This window comes from Pelophylax lessonae (genome assembly GCF_965119305.1).
Source record: "Pelophylax lessonae genome assembly, chromosome: 1".
NCBI lineage: Eukaryota > Metazoa > Chordata > Amphibia > Anura > Ranidae > Pelophylax > Pelophylax lessonae.
Window position 1 is genome coordinate 202,556,818 of NC_138768.1, and position 23,691 is coordinate 202,580,508.

General features: G+C 43.7%; 1 protein-coding gene across 1 annotated transcript in view; it reads left to right on the top strand.

The window, feature by feature from the left end:
• Positions 1 to 23,374, top strand: part of LMNB1 (lamin B1) — a 28,815-nt gene extending 5,441 nt beyond the window's left edge. Inside the window, exons 2-11 of the mRNA XM_082243514.1 lie at positions 10,044 to 10,200; positions 10,307 to 10,432; positions 11,503 to 11,673; positions 12,089 to 12,214; positions 12,305 to 12,525; positions 12,673 to 12,898; positions 12,994 to 13,098; positions 18,508 to 18,627; positions 18,733 to 18,852; positions 22,852 to 23,374. Coding sequence (XP_082099640.1) covers positions 10,044 to 10,200; positions 10,307 to 10,432; positions 11,503 to 11,673; positions 12,089 to 12,214; positions 12,305 to 12,525; positions 12,673 to 12,898; positions 12,994 to 13,098; positions 18,508 to 18,627; positions 18,733 to 18,852; positions 22,852 to 22,884 — 1,405 coding nt within the window. The 3' untranslated portion in view covers positions 22,885 to 23,374. The remainder of the gene's footprint in view (positions 1 to 10,043; positions 10,201 to 10,306; positions 10,433 to 11,502; positions 11,674 to 12,088; positions 12,215 to 12,304; positions 12,526 to 12,672; positions 12,899 to 12,993; positions 13,099 to 18,507; positions 18,628 to 18,732; positions 18,853 to 22,851) is intronic.
• Positions 23,375 to 23,691: the final 317 nt, after the last annotated feature.

Genomic DNA, 23,691 nt, shown 5'->3' on the forward strand with positions numbered 1-23,691 from the left:
AACCCAGCAGTTATGTGACCTCAAAGTTTTTAAAGCTCATTTTAGGTGCTTGCAATGCTTTTTAAAAATGTAAAATACTGAAGATCAGTAGCAGTGTTTGCACACTGGGCTGAAAAAAAAAACGCTAGTTCCCTTGGCAGAATAAGCTCTTCACCTTCTCTCCTCCAATGGCCATGTATCCCATGCCTAACTTGCATAGGGGAGTCATAACCAGCCATAGTCAGCCTTTCCCCCCTCCATTGGCTGGAGCTTCCTGGCCCTTTGACCCTTCCTAAAGCCCCGTACACACGCACAGATTGTTGGCCGACCGATCGGCCGACTTTTGCCCAGTGTTTGTTGGTTGAAATGTGCCCTAGACTTGCACTGGACTTTTGTTGGCCAACAAAAACCAACTTCTGAAGTGACGTCATGTGATTGACTTTCTGTGTTTTTATTCGTCTCTGAGCATGCCCAGTCTTGCGTTTTTTTTTTTTTTTTGTTTTTTTTTTTGTTTGTCTGCCGCAATCTGTACTGACTGAGGAACAATCGGCCATTCTGTTGTTGGCCAACAAATTTTAGAGCCTACACACCAGATTTTTTTCGGCAGAAAATTTGCAGTTGGTTGTCGGAAGCATCATACTAACAAGCCTACAATCGGACGTTGGCCGACAAATTACGGCCAACAATCTGTGCGTGTGTATGGGGCTTTAGTTGGGAAACTAGCTGGGGACTGCGGCTTCTCCGATTGGCTGGCTGAGAAGATTATGTGGGTGGCGCACAGAGGAGCTGACAGATGATAAAATAAACTCCTAAAGCAATTAAAGAGGTTGTAAACCGAGAAAAAAAAATTTTCTCTTCTTTACATCCTGAAAGAGAAACACATAATGAGCTAGTATGCATCGCATAGTAGCTCATTATGAAATACTTACCTTAGAACGAGCCCCCGCCGTGCCGTCCGCTTACCTGTATGACGGGCGACATGTATAGTCGCCCGTCTTCCGGGATCGCGGCATCCGGCCATCTGATTGGCCGGAGCCGCGGTGACGTCAGTCCCGCGCACGCGCGCGGGAGCCGACGGTCACGGCACGGGGCTCTGAAGGAACGGCACGATCTGCCGTTCCTTCAGAGCGCATGCGCCAGTGACGTCACTGGCTGCATTAAAGGTAAATATCTCCTAAACGGTGCATGTTTAGGAGATATTTACAGTACCTATAGGTAAGCCTTAATATAGGCTTACCTATAGGTACAACTTCCTGAGGAGGGTTTACTTCCTCTTTAAGTAATTAAACACCATACTGCATAAAATAAATTACTACAACAAAAATGCATGTGAGTTAATGTGTATTTGGACATACATTTTCATGCACACTGCATTGCCTCATACTAGTTAATCTTTGTCATCTCTTGAAAAGTAATCTTACTGGAAGGGTTAAAATCTCATCTGTCTTTACATTCAATTACCTTCCATTTACATGCACTCACGTGCTTTGGCTTAAAGAGGTTGTAAACCATCTTATAACTTGAGTACTGTAAATATCTCCTACACTTGCATCGTTTAGGAGACATTTACTTTTAATGCAGCAGATGACCTCAGTGCATGCGCTCTGAAGGATTGGCCACCCGTGCCGTTCACCCTGTGCCATGAACGGCGGCTCCTGCACGCATGTGCCGGACTGATGTCATTGTGCCTCCGGCCAATCAGATGGCCGGTGGACGCGAACCAGGAAGTGAGATGGCTGAACATGTTGGCTGTGTCCCTACTGAGCGGGCGGCACTGCAGGGGCTTCGTTCGAAGGTAAGTATTTCATAATGAGCTAGTGTGCAATGCATTGAGAAATGCTTAGCAAAGTAGAGTCAAAGTAGACGCAGGAGTGCAGTTTGTTCTGCATCTGACAGATTCAGCCAACAGTAGGCTAAAGCCTGCTGTCAGCTCAGCCGATCAAGGCCCTAGAGAGATCCCGACTTTAATGTTGGGATCCACCCAGATGCCTGAGCCGAAGCTGGCTTAGCTTCTCAGCCCTTTTCAGCAATCCCCCTTTAGAGATCAATGGCTGGTCGTCTGTGTAGCCAAAAACAAAGCCGTAACAGTCAACTGGCTCCTAACCTTTTTAGCAGGCTCCTAGATTCAAAGCAATTTTGTCAAGCCCTGCTTTAAACCTTGAGCTAAAATATGCCTGTAATCGTCCTAATGTGAATGGACACATACGATAACACTGAGCTGCTTCTACAGGCAAAACGCAACTGCTGTAAAGGCAGCAGCTTTCTCATTTATTTTTATTTATTTGCCAGTTTGCATAGACCCTTAGGCTGAGTTAACACTGACATTAAAGCAAGCGTTTGGGAGGCGTTAACTCCCCTCATATGCACAAGATGCATTGGACCGCCAGTTGTGCTGTTCACTGTCAAAACATTAAGGTTTAGCATTGCTTCTGGTCAAAATTGAAGCCCTGTGTTGTCAGGAGGCCTTTCAATGCCTCCCATTAAAGTCTATGGCAAGGAACTGGGAATTGTAGTTCCTGAACTGGAGGGCCATAGTTTGAAAACCCATGGTCTATGGCGGTGATGGTGAACCTTGGCACCCCAGATGTTTTGGCACTACATTTCCCATGATGCTCATGCACTCTGCAGTGTAGTTGAGAATCATGGAAAATGTAGTTCCGAAACATCTGGGGTGCCAAGGTTCACCATCACTGGTCTATGGTAACACTTTACAAACGCTCTGGCAGGTGGTTGTGGCACATTAAAAATAGTTGTTTCAGTTTAACACTCAAACGCGTGGAACTCTTGTAAAACATCCCATACTAAAGCTCATTGACGCCTGTCTGATGCCCAAACTAACACTATAGGAGCGTTTGAGCGCTGTAAATTTAGTCAAGTGTGAACAAGCCCTTAATGTGGGTGGCTTAGGGGCCATCTCAAATGTGCTTTGAATTTGAGCCAGTTTACCTAACCAAGCTTATGGGTAAAACATGTAACATGTTCCCAAAGGTGAACTTATCCTTTAACACTTTGGCAGCCAGAGCACAACATTGTATATATTTTCTGAAAGCAGACACCCTAGACTAGAGACTAAAATAGTGGTAGTTCCAATTTTGTAGGTCACATGTTACTGCAAGTGTCTACCAAATTTCAGTAACTAAAAACATTAAAACGTTTTTGTTTGTTGTTGCAACAAAGGCAATAAATTACCCTATATTTTGGTAAAATATAAAGGCCATGGTTGCACCGAGTAAATACCCAACATGTCAAACCTTAAGTTTTGAGTTTGTCTGTGAAATGGTGACCAAACTTCAGTAGCCTATATTTTCCATAGGCCGTGCTTTAAGAGCCCCCTATCGGTCATAGGTTTAACATTATGGAGGTCTGGTGCTAGAATTATTGCTCTCATTCTGGCGTGTGGTGTGAGATTTTCAGGCGTAGGCGCCCTGCTGTGTGCGTTTTACGTTTGTACGTGCGTGTATGTGGGGGTGATTTTATGTCCTTGGGTTTACAAAGTCCCGTATGTGATGTGTATGGGGCTTCTTAGGCAGGCCACAGATGATGCAGATTTCTTTCCTGCAACCCATTTGGAAAAAATTTGCACAGTGCTGTCAGGTGAAGCTCTCCTCCTGTCTACTCCTGGTTTGGGGGGATGGGTAAACTGTCTGTCCATGCCGGCAGAAGACAGTGATTATTGCTAGCTATAATCACAACTGAATCTGGCAGGCTGGTTATACCCAAGTTGATTGATCAATTTGGTACATTCAGCCTGCTCACACGCTTCGAAGACCGAATCTCAGCCAGTATATCGCTGGCTTAAGTGGAAACTGTTCTTCCTTTCAAATGTACAGTAGTTTGGTGTCTTGGCTTACTCAGCTGGTTATGTCAGTTTAGGCCGGGATTGGGTGACTTTACTGCACCCTGGTCAGTATTTGCTGTGGCAGCTGCTGCTGGAATGTTGCCCAGTTTGTAATGTGATCTTTCACAGCTGAATCTCATTTTACTTGGCGTGTAAAATGCTGTGCTTGAATGCATCCTCCAGCTAATGTGCCACTGGGTTTGCTTGCTTATATAATTACCAATAACAACTGGGTACTTTAAACTGGATTTTCAAAGTGCTTGTAAATTGCCAAAAATCACAGTATTTTTTTTATTTAACTAAGCATGCCCAGTGTTGCAGGTAACTACACTGAACAAAATTTATAAATGCAACACTTTTTTTTTTTTTTTTTTTTTTTTATTTTGACCCCATTTTTCATGAGCTGAACTCAAAGATCTAAGACTTTTCTATGTACACAAAAGGCCTATTTCTCTCAAATATTCACAAATCTGTTAGTGAGGACTTCTTCTTCTTTGCTGAGATATTCCATCCACCTCTCAGGTGTGGCATATCAAGATGCTGATTAAACAGCATGATTATTGCACAGGCGTGCCTTAGCCTGGCCACAATAAAAGGCCACTCTAAAATGTGCAGTGTTACTGTATTGGGGGGGGGTCCAAAAACCAGTCAGTATGTGGTGTGACCACCATTTGCCTCACTCAGTGCAACACATCTCCTTCACAAAGAGTTGATCAGGTTGTTGATTGTGCCCCGTGGAATGTTGGTCCACTCCTCTTCAATGGCTGTGCGAAGTTGCTGGATATTGGCAGGACCTGGAACACTCTGTCGTATACGCCGATCCAGAGCATCCCAAACATGCTCAATGGCTAATATATCCGGTGAGTATGCTGGCCGTGCAAGAACTGGGATGTTTTTCAGCTTCCAGGAACTGCGTGCAGATCCTTGCAACATGGGGCCATGCATGATCATGCTGTAACATGGGGTGATAGTTGCGGATGAATGGCACAACAATGGGCCTCAGGATCTCGTCATGGTAGCTCTGCATTCACATTGCCCTAAATAAAATGCACCTGTTTGTTGTCCATAAATATACGCCTGCCCATACCATAACCCCGCCGCCACATGGGCCACTCGATCCACAACCTTGACAAAAGCAAACTGCTCACCCACACGTTGCTGTCTGCCATCTGCCCTGTACAGTGAAAACTGGGATTCATCTGTGAAGAGAACACAAAGTGCCAGATGCCATCAAATGTGAGCATTTGCCCACTCAAGTAGGTTACAATGACTAATTGCGGTCAGGTCGAGACCCCGATAAGGATGAGCTTCCCTGAGAGTTTGTGCAAAAATCTTTGGTTATGCAAACCGTTTGTTGCAGCAGCTGTCCAGGTGGCTGGTCTCAGATCTTGGAGGTCCTGGGCTGGTATGGTTACACGTGGTCTGCAGTTGAGGCCGGTTGGATGTACTGCCAAATTCTATGAAATGCCTTTTGTAGAGGGCTTATGGTAGATAAACTAACATTCAATTCAAGGGCAACAGCTCTGGTGGACATTCCTGCAGTTAGCATGCCAATTGCACACTCCCTCAAAACTTGCGACATCTGTGGTGTGTGATAAACTGCACATTTTATTGTGGGCAGCCTAAGGCACACCTGTGCAATAATCATGCTGTCTAATCAGAATCTTGATATGCCACTCCTGTGAGGTGGATGGATTATCTCGGCAAAGTGCTCACTAATGCTGGCCATACACTATACAAAAAATCGACCGAAATTCAGTCTTTTGGACAGGTCTTCTGTTTTCTGGCCAGTTAATGGGCACAAATTGGTTGTGATGTTTTTGAGCCGAAAAAAACGAAGGACAAGTTTTGGAATTTTCTGCCGCGATAAATTGAAAGATGGTTTCTTGTCCAAATTGTTTGCACTAGGTATATGTGAAAAAAATAACCAAAAACGGATTGATGTGCATTGAACGATTATCGGTCATTACATGATGGCATGATCTATTTTGCTCTTACGGTGGAGTTCGTCTTTTTCAAAGAGTTTGAATGATTTTTCCTATGGTGTATGGCCAGCATAACAGATTTGTAAACAATATTTGAGAACTAGGACTTTATTGTGTATATAAAAAGTCTTAGATTTCTGAGTTCAGCTCATGAAAAATGGGAGGCAAAAACGTTTTGCTTTTTAAAATGTTGTTCAGTGTTTAGGCTAAATGCATTTTGGCTCTAATTCAGTGTGCTGGGTTTGAATTTCTGCCGAATCCAATATTTCAGCTGGACATGGTTTGGTTGGGTGTCCACTCGCTAGAACTGATTACTGGAAGTATATTCTTGTTGTGGAGCTGTAGATCAGGGTTTTTGACAGACAACTGGTAGGTGACTCCAGCCACATTTTGAAAATGCAGGAATATAGTCAACTGATTTAGGCATGTGCTTTTGCCAAGTGTAGTTCCAGGTAGGCGGTTTATCATATGTAGTGCCAACGGTTTGCGCAGCACCTACAAAATTAAGGCACAGTACAGTTACAATACACTTGGTACAGAAGGAATCGGAATGCTGGCTTTGAAGTTGGCTCCTAGCTCTGGGTAATTCTCCAGGCCTATCCAACATGGGACACCTCTCCTGCTCTTCCTATCAGAGGGGCCAGGAGCATCAGAGCAGTTAAGTATTGTATGTCCCCCCCCCCCCCCTTCTTTCCTACTTCATGCTCCTATGTAGACTTTGAGCATGGTAGACTGCCCTGTGTAAAATTAAGTAATTTCTTATGCAGGGCATTCTTTTGTGTGAAAATGCCGGTGCTTGAATGTTGCCAAGCTATATTGCATGCTCCTCCCATACCTGTACCAAGTATCTTGTTTTTCCCTAGTCTATCTTGGGGACATCACATGACTCCACCCCCGGAGACAGGAAACCCAATAGGAAAAAATATGCATCTCTCCTGGCTGCTGAATGGAGTGGTAGGAGAGTGATTGGACAGTGTTTTCTGCTGAGGGAAGGATTACAGCAAACCAGTCTTGTATGTGTGAACAGTTGGCGTGCCATAATCCTTTCCTTCCTGCAATCTGAAGATTTACATTAATTGGCACAATGCCCTCATGCTGAGAAATACAATTTCTATTTTGATGACTAGGTGTGTAGCACTATGTGCTCCTAGCTGTGATATCTCATGTTGCAAGCAACATTAACAATCGGGAACCAATCAACAAAGTGACATGATCACTATGCCATAGGTGTCCTGCTAAACAGCTGTGACAGCTACTGGTGGGGTTTGTTTTCCAGAGCACTGTGAAGGGGGGGGGGGGGGGGCAGTGTCTGTAAAATTTGAAAGTGCTTGTCTGTCTACCACTGCTTTTAATACTTTAGGCAGGCTATACACTGTTCAATTCTCATCCGGTTCCTGCTGAACCATTAATGGGCATGCTGAATGCATCACTGTCCTCTCCCAACAGGAGGGACCTGATAAGCCTTTGAAGGATGCTATGCATCAAGGGTTAAAGGTCATTGGAGTGCTCATTCTGACACATGGCTGTGCCCTAGCCAGTACTGAAGAACTGCTCTGATCTGTCCTATTTTCTGGGGCTCCATTTGTCATAGTTTGAGCTAAAGGCATGGATGGGTTTGAAGAGGCTTCTGGTGCCTCCATGATGTGTGGTGGGGGGAGTTAGGAGGGTGGGGTGATTGGGATGCAGCTTCTCATGCAGGTGGATCCTCTAGAGCTGAGAGCCTGTGACCAGCTAAGCACTTCTGATCTATCTGGCCCTGCCCTTTCCTCCTGGGTAACTGGTGCTAGGGAGGACTCAGTAGAGGGCCAGAGGTAGAGTGGGCAGGTACCCAAATTCTGTGCACCAATGAGCTAATCTCCTGCTTTGCAGTTATTTAAAAAAAAAAAAAAAAAATTAGTAAATTGCAGAGCTGGGCCAGGATGGGGAGGTACAAAGAAAATTGTTAGCCCACTCCAGCTGAGCTATATACACTAAAATATCCTAGTAAAATGGTGATCTAGACCAGTGGTCCTCAACTCCGGTCCTCGGGGCCCACTAACAGGCCAGATTTTAGGTATTACCTTGGGGAGATGAAGACTAGAATGCTGCAATCACTGAGCAGCAAATGATATCACCTGTGATGTAATTTAGTTATCTTGCAAACCTGGCCTGTTGGCCCCGAGGACCGGAGTTGAGGACCACTGATCTAGACCACAATGCCCAGAAGTGACAGTGTCCCCCAAGTGTCTCAGAGTTTACCCAGGAAGTGCTGGGAGCCACCAGCGCCTCTGGCCACGGACACACCAGCAGCTACCTGACAGTGGATGACGACCATTCATAATTTTTGCTGAATTGTTAACCTTGTGAATGGTTTTGTGGTGTTTTTTTTTTTCCTTCCTTCCTGCGTCTGCATATCAGGTCCTGCGGGAAGCTGTAAGATTTGAATGTAGATTCCAAAAAAAAAAAACAAATCTGCGCTGTATTTCCACCAAAGCTTTTTTTGCCCCTAAAAGTAATTTATTGCGGGCTGTTAATGGACAGGCAGGCTCCTGATTGGGAAACCAATCAGTTTCCAATCGTGCGATCACCTCTGACACAATTCTGGCTTCATTAATAAAAATAGAAGACTTGCTGATGCACACTGCCACCTTTAGGCCGCAGTTTTAAACTGTGGTGCCATAATAGGTATTTGTATAACTGTCAGTTGCATTTTTAACAATTAAATCGTCAGCCTATAACTAAAACAGGGCAATGTAATCTATAAATATGTATTCTATATCATGTACCAAATCAAAGCCGTATGTTCTCAGTGATCACAATTCCTGTTGTTCTCAGCCTCTGTTCTCAGCTGGGGAGAAGCAACAGTACACTGAGCTTCCCAGTGAATGGCTGGGCAAGTGAGGCATGTCAGGATAAGTCTCATTTTCAGCAGGTGTTCTGCCAAACGACACGCCAAAATCTCCAACCACCCTTGTGTATAACTGATCTGATGGAGGTGTTCGCATAAGAATTTTTTTTTTTTTTTTTTTTTTTGTGAACTTCATAAGCAAATCCTGCCCTTGGCTCATTTGTGTGTAAATTTAAGGGGGCTATTCCTCCACTCTTGTCACATCTACAGCATGTTGGCTCACCAGCATTTTAAGAGTTTGGGGGGGGGGGGGGGGTAGACATACAATAGCTTGTATGTAATGTACTTTTGGCCCCTGCATGTGCTGCGTTTGCTTACTTTTGGCCACTGCACTGTAAGCATTCCTCACGTATGTGTGATGCCCTGTTTGTACATTTCATACTCTTGACCTCTGTTTTTGAATGCTGGGATTGGACATGCTCCTGACCACTGCACTACGGCCAAAACAACTAATCGATTATTGGATCATGAAAATAGTTGCCAATACATAGACTGCATTAATTTAACTATCAAGAAATACAGTGAAGCACACCTATAGCTCAGTACGCCATTCATGCATGTCAGTAAGTACCTGGGAACTTGTTAATGTGTGCGGAGCAATGCCTCCTGGGACATATGGTTCTAAAGGCAGGGTGTGTCCTTTTTTCTTCCTTGCTATAAGGGCACTATATACTATACTTTGCAGCTTGCTATTGGGGCACTCTGTAGGCAGGTAGAGCTGTGGTGGTTGTTTTGCTATGATTATCTGATCGGGTGTACGAGGCATAAGGGGTTCTTTAGACATGGAGAGAATGAAACTCCAAAGCACAGGGAATTTCCATTGGTATTTCCCTTTAATACAGGGTTTTTCAACCAGGTTTCCTCCAAAGGTTACTAGGGGTTCCTTGAGCAACAAACCATTTTGCCTTCCGGATAAGTTCTCACTGATACCATTTTGTCTTTAATTCTTCCCAATGACCATCACACCCATCTATCATATGTAGATGTAGTCATTTTTAGCAGGGGTTCCCTGAGCCCCAAACATTCGAAGGTTCCTGTGATGAAAAGTTTGGGAGGCTGCTTTAATTGGTCACTAAAACAAAATGTACTGTGTAAAGGTTTAGACATGGCTAGTGTAGGAACACTCTCTGTGCTGGCTTTTGGAGACACTTGAAAGCTTTGATTTTGTCTCAAATAGCCTTAACTTGGGTTTTTTTTTTTTTTGCTTCTCTTTACATTACTTGCCTAGTTTTAAAATATTAGGTAACTTTTTTTTTTTTTTTTTTTTTTGTTTGCTGCTTTGTACTTGATTGCGCAAATTGATGTACATGACTAGCATCCCAATTTGAGGCTTAAAATTGTAATCCTTTTCCAGTTTCTCCAAGAAAGAATCGGACTACAACGCCCTTCAAGCAAAGTTCCGTGATAATGAGGCCCGCCTTCACAATGCTGATGCTGCCCTGGTCACAGCACAAAGTGAGAAGAAGGCTCTGGAGATAGAAGTGGAAAGTCTTAGAGCAGAGATTGAACAGGTAAGTGCACTTGCTGTTGTAGCTGTTCTTGATGGCTTTTTTTTTTTTTTACTGCACCTTAGCAGGTAGAAGACCGAGGTTTTTAATCAAATTACTTTCTTCCCAGTTTGAATCCGTTCTGGCAAACTTGAAGGCACAGCTAGGAGATGAGACACTGCAGAAAGTAGATTTTGAAAACCGCTGCCAATCTCTGATGGAGGAGCTTGAGTTCCGTAAAAACATTTATGAGGAGGTGAGTACTGTGTGTGTGTGTGTGTAATAGACCCCCCCCCCACATAAAAAGAAATAGAAAAGCTATTTATGACATCCAATGTACTTTGATGTTCAGTGGAGCTGAAAGATTTATCATACAAAAAACATTGCGGGAGGATTGGGTTCTTATGGTATCCTGGAGTTTAGCTTTTTGGTGTCTGTGTCTAAATTCGCACCGCACCCGCAGCAAAGACGCACAGGACCCTTTTTTGCAGCTGCATCAGGATCGGATCGCACAGCGGTTCACACATGTGCGATCCGATCATGTGCAAACTGCAAGATCGCACTGCGATATGCGATCAGTCGTGATTACATTGACACCCCCAGCGTATCGCATATGGCAGTGTGAACTGCCAGGGGTGCGTTTGCGATGCGGGAACAGGCTGCGAATTCGCAGCCTTCCCGCATCGCATAAGTGTGAACCGGGGCTGACACACAATTTATAGGAACTTAACACCTTTTTTTATTTGTAAACGACTTCCATGCTTTGGGTGAGGAAAAAACTGAATATATATTTCAGCTACCATAAAACTAGTGTGTGGGGGATGTGTCTTGTATTACTTAGTACTTAGGGATGGACAGCATCACATCTATGAATAATTGGCTCTGAAGCCAAGGGAGCTTAAAAAAAAAAAAAAAGGGGGGGGGGGGGGAAGCTAGCAACAGGACCCAGTCCCCTGACCATCCTCTCTTCATATCACTGAGCTCTATGCTGTAATACAGAACTGGTTAATCTGCAGCTTGCATTTGTTTTAACTGTAAAATGCAGATTGCAGTTTATAGTGGTAGTCAGCCTTCTTTAATTATAAAATCATGCTTTAATTATTAGTACCAACACTGGTCAAACTGGTTTTAAATGAGGGGGGGGTGGGTGTTTTTTTGTTTGTTTTTTTTTCCTCCTCCTAAGACTGTATTGGCGCCTCATGTCTTGCTTTTTCTAAAGAATGGGCCTATTAATGCGTCTAGAGTACTGCAGTAAGGGCTTTAACTTCTGCTCTAACAGGTGCTTGTGAAGCAAAGTTTTCACCTTCTGTTGGCCTATCTTCACAGGAAATCAAGGAGACACGAAAACGGCATGAAACGCGCTTGGTTGAAGTGGATTCTGGTCGGGTTATTGACTATGAGCACAGACTTGCCCAAGCTCTTGCTGAAATGCGAGCACAGCATGAAGAACAAGTCAACCTTTATAAAGAGGAGCTTGAGCAGACCTATCAAGCCAAGGTATGACTTTTCACACTTTACATTTGCTTATGTGAATACTGCTTTGGCTTGCTTTCCATAGCCCACATACAAGCATTACAGAAGCCGTTCCATATCAAGAACATTGACTGTAAACTGGTAGCTATAGGTTGTTTTACTTTGCGGATTAACATTTTAGTTATCTTTCTTCTTTAAAATGTACTCAAATTGACAAATCTCATGCTTTCATATTGGGAAACTGTATGGTGACACTTTCTTTTGACACAATTTGACTTTGTGTTTTTTTTTCCTGTTTAATTCTTTACCACGCCATCTGCTGCTTATGACGGCAGTAATCTTATTTCCTTAGGAAATACTCTCTTCCGGTTTCGTAGTGGCGGTGTGTGAGATGTCCGTATTTGGTGTACTTCCTCAATGCATGGGTTTTCTCTTTCAGCTGGAGAATGCTAGACTGTCTTCTGAGATGAATAGCTCTGCAGTCAACAGCACACGTGAGGAGCTCATGGAGAGTCGTTTACGTATTGATAGTCTCACAGGCCAGCTGGCAGACTTGCAGAAAGAGGTAGGGGACACACACTTTATACTACTAAAACAATACCTTGTGTTTAACTCCAAGATATGTAATGTAATTTAACATTGATCCTAATTGCAGTCTAGAGCATGGTATGATCGTATGCAAGAGCTGGAAGAGCTGCTGGCTAAAGAGAGGGATTCTTGTCGTCGGATGCTAGCAGAGAGGGAGCGAGAGATGGCTGAAATAAGAGATCAAATGCAGCGCCAGCTTTTTGAATATGAACAACTTCTAGATGTGAAGTTGGCTTTGGATATGGAGATCAGTGCCTATAGGAAGCTGCTGGAGGGTGAAGAGGAAAGGTGAGCCACTTGCTCCTCAAATTAACAATGACTGCTTGTGACAGATGCCATCGAACTAGGCTTTGTTAATTTGATCATGGTTTTTCTTTAGCTGTTATCTATCTTGCATTCATAATTTTTTATTTTTTTTCCTCTGGTAAACCTTAGACTAAGACTTTCTCCAAGTCCATCCTCTCGCGTGACTGTTTCCCGAGCATCTTCGAGCCGTGCTGTGCGAACTACTAGAGGAAAAAGGAAGAGGGTTGATGTGGAGGAATCTGAAGCCAGCAGCAGCGTCAGTATTGCGCACACTGCCTCTGCAACTGGGAATGTGTCCATTGAAGAGTTGGATGTGGATGGAAAATTTATCAAGCTGAAAAATAATGCAGATGAAGTATGTTGCTTACGATAATTTTTTTTTTTTTTGCTGCTTTGAAGATTTTTTTTTATAGAAAATATACAAATATATAAATGTGTTCTTTTTTGTAGGACCAACCATTGGGAGGCTGGGAAATTACTAGAATAATTAGAGACACATCTGTGAATTACAAGTTTACCTCAAGATATGTGCTTAAAGCAGGCCAGACTGTTACAGTAAGTGTCTAGCCTTCTGGCTAACTTTCAGGTATTTAAAACTTGCCAGGCTATTGGCAAGCACTTTCTATACAGAATTATTTGTTTGTAAAGTCTTGTGGGGTTTTTATTTTTTTATTATAACCAGTTATGCTTGTGTGACCTGTGAAGTGGTCTTGCACAGAGCAGCCTGGATCTTCCTTCTCGGGTTCCTTTTTCCTGTCGAGTGCCCCTACAGCAAGCCGCTTGCTCTCTCTCCTGATTGGCCAACTGACTAACAGCCGTAGGAGCCAGTGGCGCCCCTGCTGTGTCTCAGCCAATCAAGGAGGAGACTCGGACAGCCGAGGGACTTGTGGACAGTGATGGGGCCCAGATAAATATTAGGGTGTGCTGGGCAGGCTGCTGCGCACAGAAGGCTTTATCTTAATGCATAGAATGCTTTAAAGCGGAGTTCCGGCCTCAATTGATAAAATCGATTTTTGGGCCATCTGCTTGCTAAGGGATCTGAAAAAGAAATGGATTTTTTTTTTTTTTTTTTTTTTTTTCCCCCCACTTTATTATAGAAGAAAATATACTCGCTTTCCTTCCACTTCCTCCCTCTGCGGCCCGCGCCGTCACTTGCCGTTTGCGATGATTCCTGGGAGCTGAACGTCATCGCTCCCAGGAATCAATGTGCCTGCACCGGCCCCTCTCGTCGCTTCCGGTGCAGGCTCGGTATTCACTACTAAACAGCTTCTGGACATGCCCAGAAGCTGTGCAGGGATGCCGCGCCTGCACCGGAAGTGACGAGCGGGGACGGTGCAGTGCATTGTGGGACTCCGATGTCACGAAGAGGGGACGCTGCGGCTTCAGCTGCCCACACCTGGGATGGCAGCGCTGGAGAAGAAATTAAGGTAAGTTTCTTCTTTCAGGTAAGTGCGACCCGGGACAGTTCAGAGGCTATCCATTATGGAATGTACTAGCCCTGACTGTCCCGGGGTATTTAGCTCAAATTGAACCCCAAGGCTGGAACTCCGCTTTTAAGATTAAAAAAAAAAAAAAAAAACCTGCCTTAACTACTCCTTTTTAGTAGGGCTGAGAGAAACTGATTTGTAAAATGCCACCTATCTGGCAGTGACAGCTTGCATTTTTACAAATGGTACAGATATCATTTGTGTATACAAAGTACATCCACGATAGAGTATGAAAAACAATGCTAACAAAATTAAAATGCTGCAGCGAAGTTACATGGGCCCTTCCTGCATCTATTTACTTGGGGGATAACTCTGCTTCTCTCTCATTTGGAAATGTCTTGATACTTAGTATGAGTTTTGATACTAATGGAGTAAGGGGTGGGGTTTTTTTTTTTAAACAATGTAAATTTACCTAGTTTGTGCAGTGGTTTTTGCACAGAGCAGCCCTAAATCTCTGGTCCCATGCCAGCACCTCCTGGCTTCCCCTAGACCCACCCCCCCCCCTAAAATCCATCCTCACTTGCTGTGATTGATGGCTCCTGCTGCCTTTGAGCACGTGAGGGGAAAGAGCAGCGACGCTCCTCTCGTACACAGCGTCGGATCGAGGGTTCATGTAAGTTGGGGGGGGGGGGGGGGGGGGAGAATGAGCTGCACCTAGGTTTCTTTTTGCCTAAAAGCACCTTTTGAACATGTCTACCGATATTTAAAATGAAACACGCTTCAGCTCTTGTTCCCCGGATTGAACCACTAGCCCCTCATGTCACTGTGGGGGGGGGGGGGTGCTCCGACCACACAGCCACTTTAATTAAGTTTCCAGCGAAAGATCGTCTGGCTGCTTGTAGTTCAAAATGAACTGCAAGGGGCTGATGAGCGTTCTCTAGTTCATTCACAAGTACTGCAGCTTTCAAACAGTCTGTATAAAGGAAATGCCAGTAGGCTGTAGGACTTGCCTGCAAAAGCCTTACATTGCACCAGTGATCCCAGGTGCAATGCTTTCCAGGTTCCTGCAGAGGTTATATCTCTAATATATCCATCAAAAAATTAAAGGAACATTCGATCAGTGCATAGTATCCAAGTGCTTTACCTAACCAGATCAATATCCCAGGAATTTAAGTAGCAGAGCAGGTTGTTAATCAGTTTCAGCTGCTTTTGGTGTAAATTTAATTGACAGGTGCACTAGATGGGCAACAATGAGACCACCTCCAAAACAGGAATAGTTTTACAGGTGAAGGCCGCTGAGGGCACCCTTAAAGTATTTTCAGTCTTGAGGCACCCCCTGCCCAAGGTTTGATTCACGTTACTGTGTATCGCAGAATGCATGCAGGATCATGCTCGTTCCTGACAGACAAATGCTCTGCTCTTTAGGGCACCCCACACTTTGGCAAACTTTAGGTGCGGCACAAGTTTAAAAAAAAAAAAAAGTCGGACTTTTTTTCCCTGCATTTATGGTGGTAGTGAATTCCTACATGCAGCACGTATCCACACAGGGCTTGTTCACATGTCAGGTTGGAGGGGTGGTGAAACCACAGGGTTGAGCTGTCTTTACTACCCTCTTAAGCTGCTGAGGCAGCATCTGGGGATGTACACATGTGGTGGCTGCAGCTGGAGGTATACCCAGGGTGAATGGGGCTGCACTGCAACCACCCTGTAACTGTGCATGGTTGCGCGGTGTGGTGGTGCTGCATGTCCAGGCTTAAAACAGGTGGTGAGAAGCAACATATTGCCTCTTTACCGCCTGCCAAATGCCTCTGAAAAGTGATCTAAGCAAGGATGGATTTTCAAAGGAGCAGCAGCCCTTGTTGCCAGAAACAAGCCCTAAAACAGTACAGGAATGGGGGGTCAGGATTTAAAGTAAATATGTGTATATATACGCGCACACACAAATGCATACCCATTAACACGGACACATGCATTCACACAGACGCATACAAACGCATGTATACATGCACACATAGGCACATGTACAAATGCATACATATAGACACATGTACAAACACACTTGTACATACATCCACACATACAGACGCACATGTGTATACACACACACACACACACACACACACACACACACACACACACACACACCGTTCTAGTACAATACCTTTCCTCTCCTCACACAGCTGGGTACTGCACTGTAGGGGGAAGCAGATCACAGCACACCCCCCCCCCCCCCCCCTCCCCTTTCACTTTCCTGAGGCTGACGGAGCTCCCTCGCAGTGCTGGTGTACAGTTTGGCAGGGGTCGGGAGATGGGGTTTATCTGACAGCCCTTCTCTACCATGATCCCGCGGCACACCTGAGGACCTCTGGAGGCACCCTAGTGTGCCGGGGGAAAACCGGTTGAGAGGCTGCTCTAGGAGAGCTGGACAGTGTGGTAGAAGCTCCTTGACCGGTATCTGCTCCTTTGTGCATGGAGGAACAGAATGAGCACTGCCGGAGTCCTACAAAAAGGACCTCCAGCAGGCCACTGGTGTGGCTGTCTAACCAAACAAATCAGAAACTGACCTCACGAGCTTGGTCTGAGGGCCCAACGTCCTAGTTGACTGTGGAGCTCAATTGGCATTTGGCATTCAACACCAGTATTGGCAGGTCTGCCACTGGTGCCCTGTGCTTTTTTCAGTTGAGAACAGGTTCACCCTGAGCACGTGATGGATATATAGGGTCTGGAAGCTGTGAAACATTATGCTGCCTATCACATCGTTAGGCATGACTAGTTTGGTAGTGGGTCATTGATGGTCCGGAAAGGCATATCCATGGAGGGGCGCACAGACCTCTACAAGCTAGATAATGGCACCCTGTCTGCCTTTATCGGGATGAAATCCTTGGACCCATTGTCAGACCCTACGCCAGGGCAGTAGGTCTTGGGTTCAGGAGCTCAGTTGTGCCCTGGTTCAGATCTTGGGGGAAATACCCCACGACACCATCCGTCTCATTAGGAGCATGCCTCGACGTTGTCATGCATACAGTAAATACAAAATTACACACACAAAGTGGAGAAATGTGTAAGAATACCCTGTTCTTCTGGAAAGGTGAATTTAGCCTATACAATACATACTTCTGACAAGATTAGAACCACTTAAAAATTTAACTTAATGGAGTGACCTCTGTTGGGGTTTTTTTTTTCTTTTTTGAACCTGTAGAAAGCAGCAGTTCATTAACTGGCACCTCTGATACAGGGAACAAAGAGGTCCTGGCTAGAGTCTGGTGTAGTGTAACATTAAGCAATTGGGTGATAGCTTTCCACAATATGGGTATTTTGTAGCAGTCTTTTACTTTCCTGGCATTCCATGGCCTCCAATGTGAAAGGTAGGCAGAAAATTAGTTGCATAATCTTATGGCTCTTGAAAGCCTGAGGGGAGCGCCTTGTGTTTCAGGCTCTAGTCTCCCATGTTTTACCCTCTTGATGGGGAGTAGCAGCACAATTTTGTTTTGGGCTGTAGTTCTAAGTATTTATGTATTTGTGTGTGTGTGCTAATTTGATTTTCTATTAATAAAAATTCTCAGTCTGTAGACTAACTTTCAAACTTGAAGCCTAATTTTACCAGTAATGTGATGTTCTTTAGTAGGGATGCACCGATCTAATATTCGGATCAGATATCGGCGCCGATATGGCCGTTATAGCTGGATCCGTAACATTGACCGATCCACTGGCCGATCCGGTTTTTGTCTTAGTAACGGCTCAGTCATCCCTTGGTGCAGTAGTAGTATGGGATGGGAGCCGCTACTTCCTGTATAGTCCCGGCTCACAGGCAGAGTGATATCAGATGCTCTACGCCTGTAAATGGAGGAGCCGTACACATGAAGCACCGGCTTTGCTTTGTACTGCAGCCGCATGCTTTGTGTGTAGATCTGGATCGGTCCCGGTATCGGCGATTTCACGTCGCCAGATATCGGTATCGGGATGAATAAAAGTCGGATCGTGCATCCCTATTCTTTAGCAAGGAATATGCATTCCACATTACTAGTTATGCTACCAAAATAAATGTGTGTGCTGTAAATTGCCTCCAGCATTGCCATTTTGCTGAAGCCCAGAGCTCCTAACACCAGTAAATCATGAAGCAAACCAAGCCCATTGACTAAACTATTACATTCCTGGAATGCTGGGATTGGTAACTTGTCAATTTGCTTGTGTCCTGGTATCTGCACACAGGATTTTTTTTTTTTTTTTCTGAATGCATTAAGATTAAAATAAAGAAAAAACCTTCTGCCTTTTTAAGAACCACTTTAATACTGAAAAATGGCATGGTAATGAATGGCACAAACAGCCTGGTACTTGGGTAATCCAGTATTGTCTGATTTTTGAAAAGCTCTTTATGAAAATTGGCATAAGTTTGACAGTTTGCACTCACCAATGGGAAGATACATTGACAGTTCTCATCTGTAATCCTCTTTGACTATTGTAAGCCAATGCGTGTGTTGGATCTGTTACCATTCATAAAATAAAACCAACATTTTATTATCACTACTTTTGAATATAGATTTGGGCTGCTAATGCTGGTGTTCCTGCAAGTCCCCCAACTGACCTCATCTGGAAGAACCAGAACTCTTGGGGCACTGGTGAAGATGTGAAGGTGGTGTTGAGAAATTCTCAGGGAGAGGTATGCGTCATGGTCAGAATGCATGTGATCTATCTAGACTGTGTGGAAGAGTTGGCTGTTCTAGAATGTATTAGCAATTTACTACTACTATATTTGTTTTCTTAGGAAGTTGCTCAGAGATCCACTGTGTTTACAACCACTGTACCTGAGGAAGAGGTAGACGAAGAGGAGCCAGAAGAAGCACAGGAAGTTATTATTGTGGAGGAGACAAGACAACGTCGGCAGGTAGGTGCAACTGCATTAGTTGCTTGGCATATGTAGACCATATACTGTAGGTCACCTCTTCAAAGATGCTTGGCAAAATACAGGTCAGTGAGACTTGTCAGTTCTGCCCAAAATAGCTTAGCAATCAGGTGGGCTAAGCCACATCCTGGCTTATTTCTATGTTACGTAATCAGTGAGTTCTTCCTACTTTACCCTACCCTCTCTGCCTTTTTTGAGTTTTTAAAGATATATATATATATATTCCCAAACAGGTGCGTTTCAAGTTGGAATATAACCAAATAGTTTATTTCAGTAATTCAATTCAAAAAGTGACTTGGATTCATTACACCCCAATTTTTATTTCTATCATCTTTTCTTATTATGGCTTACAGAAAACCCAAAATTCAGTATCTTAGAATATTGTGACAGTTCAGTATTGTAGACTCATGGTGTTGCGCTAATCAATTCAACACCTGTAAATATTTCCTGAACCTTTTAAATCCAAGGTCTCAAAATGGCCCAGCTGTTGAACTAAAAGTCCCATCACGCTTCGTGCATGTAACTGTCAGCCTTGTGAATGCCTCCATAGGAATTGTAGTACTGCTGGAGGGCCACCAGTTTGAGACCCCTGCTTTAAATGGTTTGTCATGGGGAAGACTGACAATTTTCCAGAACATAAAAGTAATGTACTCCGCGCTAAGGAAAAGATGTTAAGTAGGCTGCAGCCTCCCTTAACTATAGCCAAAAAACTATGTAAGTGTTGGCAAAAAAGAGGGAAATGGTGCTGTCTGATAGACTGATCCAATCAAAGATAGGCTAAGGGAGATAGATGGTGGTAATATATTGCGGACATCCAACAATACGGGGAAATGGTAGTAAATACTGTAAGTGACAATGTGCAATAAATACAATGATGGGTAAAATGACTAGGTAATCAATTAGCAGTATAGCAATAGAATATAGAAGTACAGTATAAAATATTGTATATGTTGAAACAATAGTGCAAATAATAAATGGAAAAATAAATGACACTAAAGTGCTGGAATCCGTGGTGATGGGAAAATGTGCCGGAAGTGATGTGACGACGCCGTACGCGTTTGGTCATCCAACGTCTTCAGCAGCGTGAAGGTGTTGGCTGACGAAACGCGCACAGCGCCGTCGCATCATTTCCGGTTCCCGCATTCGCGTGGAACGCAGTGCGTTCCAATGACCTGTACACTGCTCGTTTTTTACTTCCTTACTGTGAGTACCCATTTTACCTGTGATTTGGAATAAAGGTTATTTTTGCAGTATCACACTGTGCCCTCTCCTTACTCCACATGGCCCTTCTACAAAAATCCTTGTCCCACTGATACTGGCTGATATTTGTGGAATACCGGAGGTAATACCCCATCCAAATGTGGACTCCACTGGACCCCTGGATATCCTTTAAAGGAACCCCTTGGTCACCCCGGAGACCTACAGGGACCTCCCGGTACATCCTTACTCCAGGAACACTTGAGGGAACCAGGATCCACCTGAGGGACCACTATTGCCATTATTTATACCCACTCTACACTCTATATACCCCTGTGTCGGGTGGGTATCTGAGTATGCTACTTTAGGGGCCACCAAGCACCTCACCATATTACCCACCACGGGGTCACCACTGGTATTGCCGCATGAAGATTTGTCACCTATATACTATACACAATATATATGGACGGTTTCGGTCAGCTGACACTTAGTCACTTTATCTGATTATAATTATGTGCACTTGTCACTTTATTGAATACCTTTTTTTCAGTTGATATTTTTTTTCACCTGATTCAACATTTTCATGTGTACAGTGTCACTTTAGTATATTACTATTATTCCTTAGCGTCAGACTGCACCTTATTATTTTTGATATCTGTGTGCACTTGGTCACTATCCTTTCCCATCACCACGGATTTATTTGAGCACTTTATAGTGTGTTTCCATTTATTTGCACTATTTTACTATATACAATATTTTATACTGTGCTTATATATTCTACTGCTAATGATTGGTTACTTGTAATTTTACCGATCATATTTATTGCACATTTCACCATTTCCCCGTATTATTGGATGTCCGCAACATACTTTATTAGCACCATCTATCCCATCTTTGATTGGATCTTTATTGATTTGATTGGATCATTCTATCAGTTTTCCAGAACAGTCATTGACACCCTCCACAAAGGGTGGGGGGAGAGTCTCAAAAAATCATTGCTGAAGAAGCTGGCTGTTCAGAGTGCTGTATCCAAGCATATTAATGGAAAGTTGAGTACAGGGAAAGTGTGGTAGGAAGTGCACAAGCAACAGTAACACAGCCTTGAGTGGATTGCAGAGGTCATTCAACAATTTGGGGGAGATTTACAAGGGGTGGACTACGGCTGGTGTCACTGCTTTAAGAGGCACCACACGCAGACATATCCAGGACATGGGCTACAACTGTCGCATTCCTTGTGTCAAGCCACTCCTGAACCAGAGATGTCAGAAGCGTCTTACCTGGGCTAAGGAGAAAAAGGACTGGACTGTTCAGTGTTCAAAAAGAGGACTTTGGATAAGTACATTTTGCATTTATATTTAAATCGGGGTCCCAGAGTCTGAAGGAGGGGTGGCAAGGCACAGAATCTAAGTTGCATGATGTCCAGTCAGTGGTGATTTGGGGCGCCATGTCGTCTACTGGTGTTGGTCCACTGTTTTTTTTTTTTTTTTTTTTTTTATGTCCATGCAGCCCTCTACCAGGAAATTCTAGAGCACTTCATGCTTCCCTCTGCTGACCAGATTGATGGGGATGCTGATTTTATTTTCCAGCAGGACTTTGCACCTGTCCACACTGCCACCAAAAGTACCAATACCTGCTTTTAATGGTATCATTGTGCTTGATTGGACAGCAAACTGCCTGACCTAAATCCCATAGAGAATCTGTGGTGTATTGTCAAGAGGAAGATGAGACACCGAACCCAACATTGCAGACGAGCTGGAGGCTGCTATCAAAGCAACCTGGGCTTTCATAACACCTCAGCAGTGCCACAGGCTGATTCCTAACCCCCCCCTCCATGGCACGCTGCATACTCCGACCACTGTACACGGACATACTTTTCAGTATATCACTGTAATCTTGAGTTTCACTTTTCCAATTGAATTACTGAAATAAACTTTTGATCTATTTTTTTTTTTGATGCACCTGTAGGGGTTTAACACTCCAGCTTTTAACTTGGTTGAATGATAGAATGTGTAAATGTATGGCTATTTAACCCCTTCATGACTAAAGGCCCGTACCGATCGTCGGCCGACGAACGATCTGCCGATTGTACGCTTGTTAGTATGATGCCTCCGACAGCCATCAGCGCACATTCTGCCGACAATCTGTCATGCAAGCATTAAAATTTTTGTATGCCGACACCAGAACAGTCGATTGTTCGCCAGTCAGTACAGAATTCGGCCGACAGACCGCAGATTTGCAAGACTGGGCATGCTCAGAAAAGAAAAAAAACAGGGAAAGTTAACCATTACATGACATCACTTCTGCAGTCGGCTGTAGTCGGCGGACAAAATTCTTGTGCGGTCTTTGCACTTTTCAACACACCGTCATCCCGGGGAGAAAAGACGGCCGATCGTTCGCCGACGATCGGTACGGGCCTTTAGGGTAAAACATCTTGATGCCGAAGCACAACTTTGTAACTTTGATGGGGGTTAGCAAAACCCAACATCACAAAGGGAGATGTGGAAATATGCAGCCCCATGGACAAAGCCCAGTCTAGTGGAGCCACATTTGTGAGGCATCAAGGGGTTAAACACTGAAAAGCAATTTCCAACAACTTTAGATCTGCCTTTTTTTAAAATAAATAAAAAAACTACCTAACTTTGTTCTGTTGCTTTTTCTTCCACTTTGCCTCAAAATGACTGTTTTGATCATTATCTGTCAATCGGTGTAGTAATTTATAGCAGTGACGGATACCGTGGTGGAGTTTTTTCTTTATGTCCTAACTAAAATTTCTTTCTTTTCCAGGCTTCACAAAACAGAGGCTGTGCTGTAATGTAAAAAGTTGGTCTGATTCCAGTCCACAGATCTGAGCCTTTTTGGAGCATCCCCTTCTGGCAGTGTACACATTTTAAAGTAGAAATTGCTCAACCTGATGGCCTTATTTTTGTATTTTAAACTCTTGGGCACACAATGTCCTGTTCGAATATTTGGCTAAAATGTGAAGCGACTAGTTTGTACACTGTAAGGTCCTGAGTCGTTCAGGGAACATTGATTAACTGTGAAGGCCACACGTTTTTCATCTGACAGTCCTAAGCAATTAAAAGGTGCTGTACATTTGGAGGCAAATGTTTGTACTTCCACTTTTTGTACTGAATCTTTATTTTCGATTATGAAATTGAGATTTTAAACCCATTTTATCCTTTTGGCTTTCTTGCAAGGCGTTATTTGTATCATGCAAAAATCCAGCTGTTTTTATTAAACTTTTTTAGTTTAGTGTGGTGGGTGGGTAATGTAGCTATTTTAAATATGAAACCATTACTTACCTTTTTTTTTTAATAAAAAATGTTTCTACTGTTTGTATTTTGAGAGAAGTTTATTTTTTTTTGGTTCCTTTCCACACAAATTTCATAAGTGTTCAATGTGTATGACTGGTGTGACACACTGCTCAGGGTTTGCAGCTTACTAAACCAAAGTAAGTTGAATCTTATCTGGTGTAATCACTTGTGATTCAATCTTAGACAAGCAGTCTTCAAAATTCCTAATGTTTTGAATTTGCATACTTCAACTGTATGGTATGTCCAGGGTGAAATTATTGGTATGCTGTAGTGCTCCATCTGCCTTTCCCTAGAAAATGACTGCATAGAT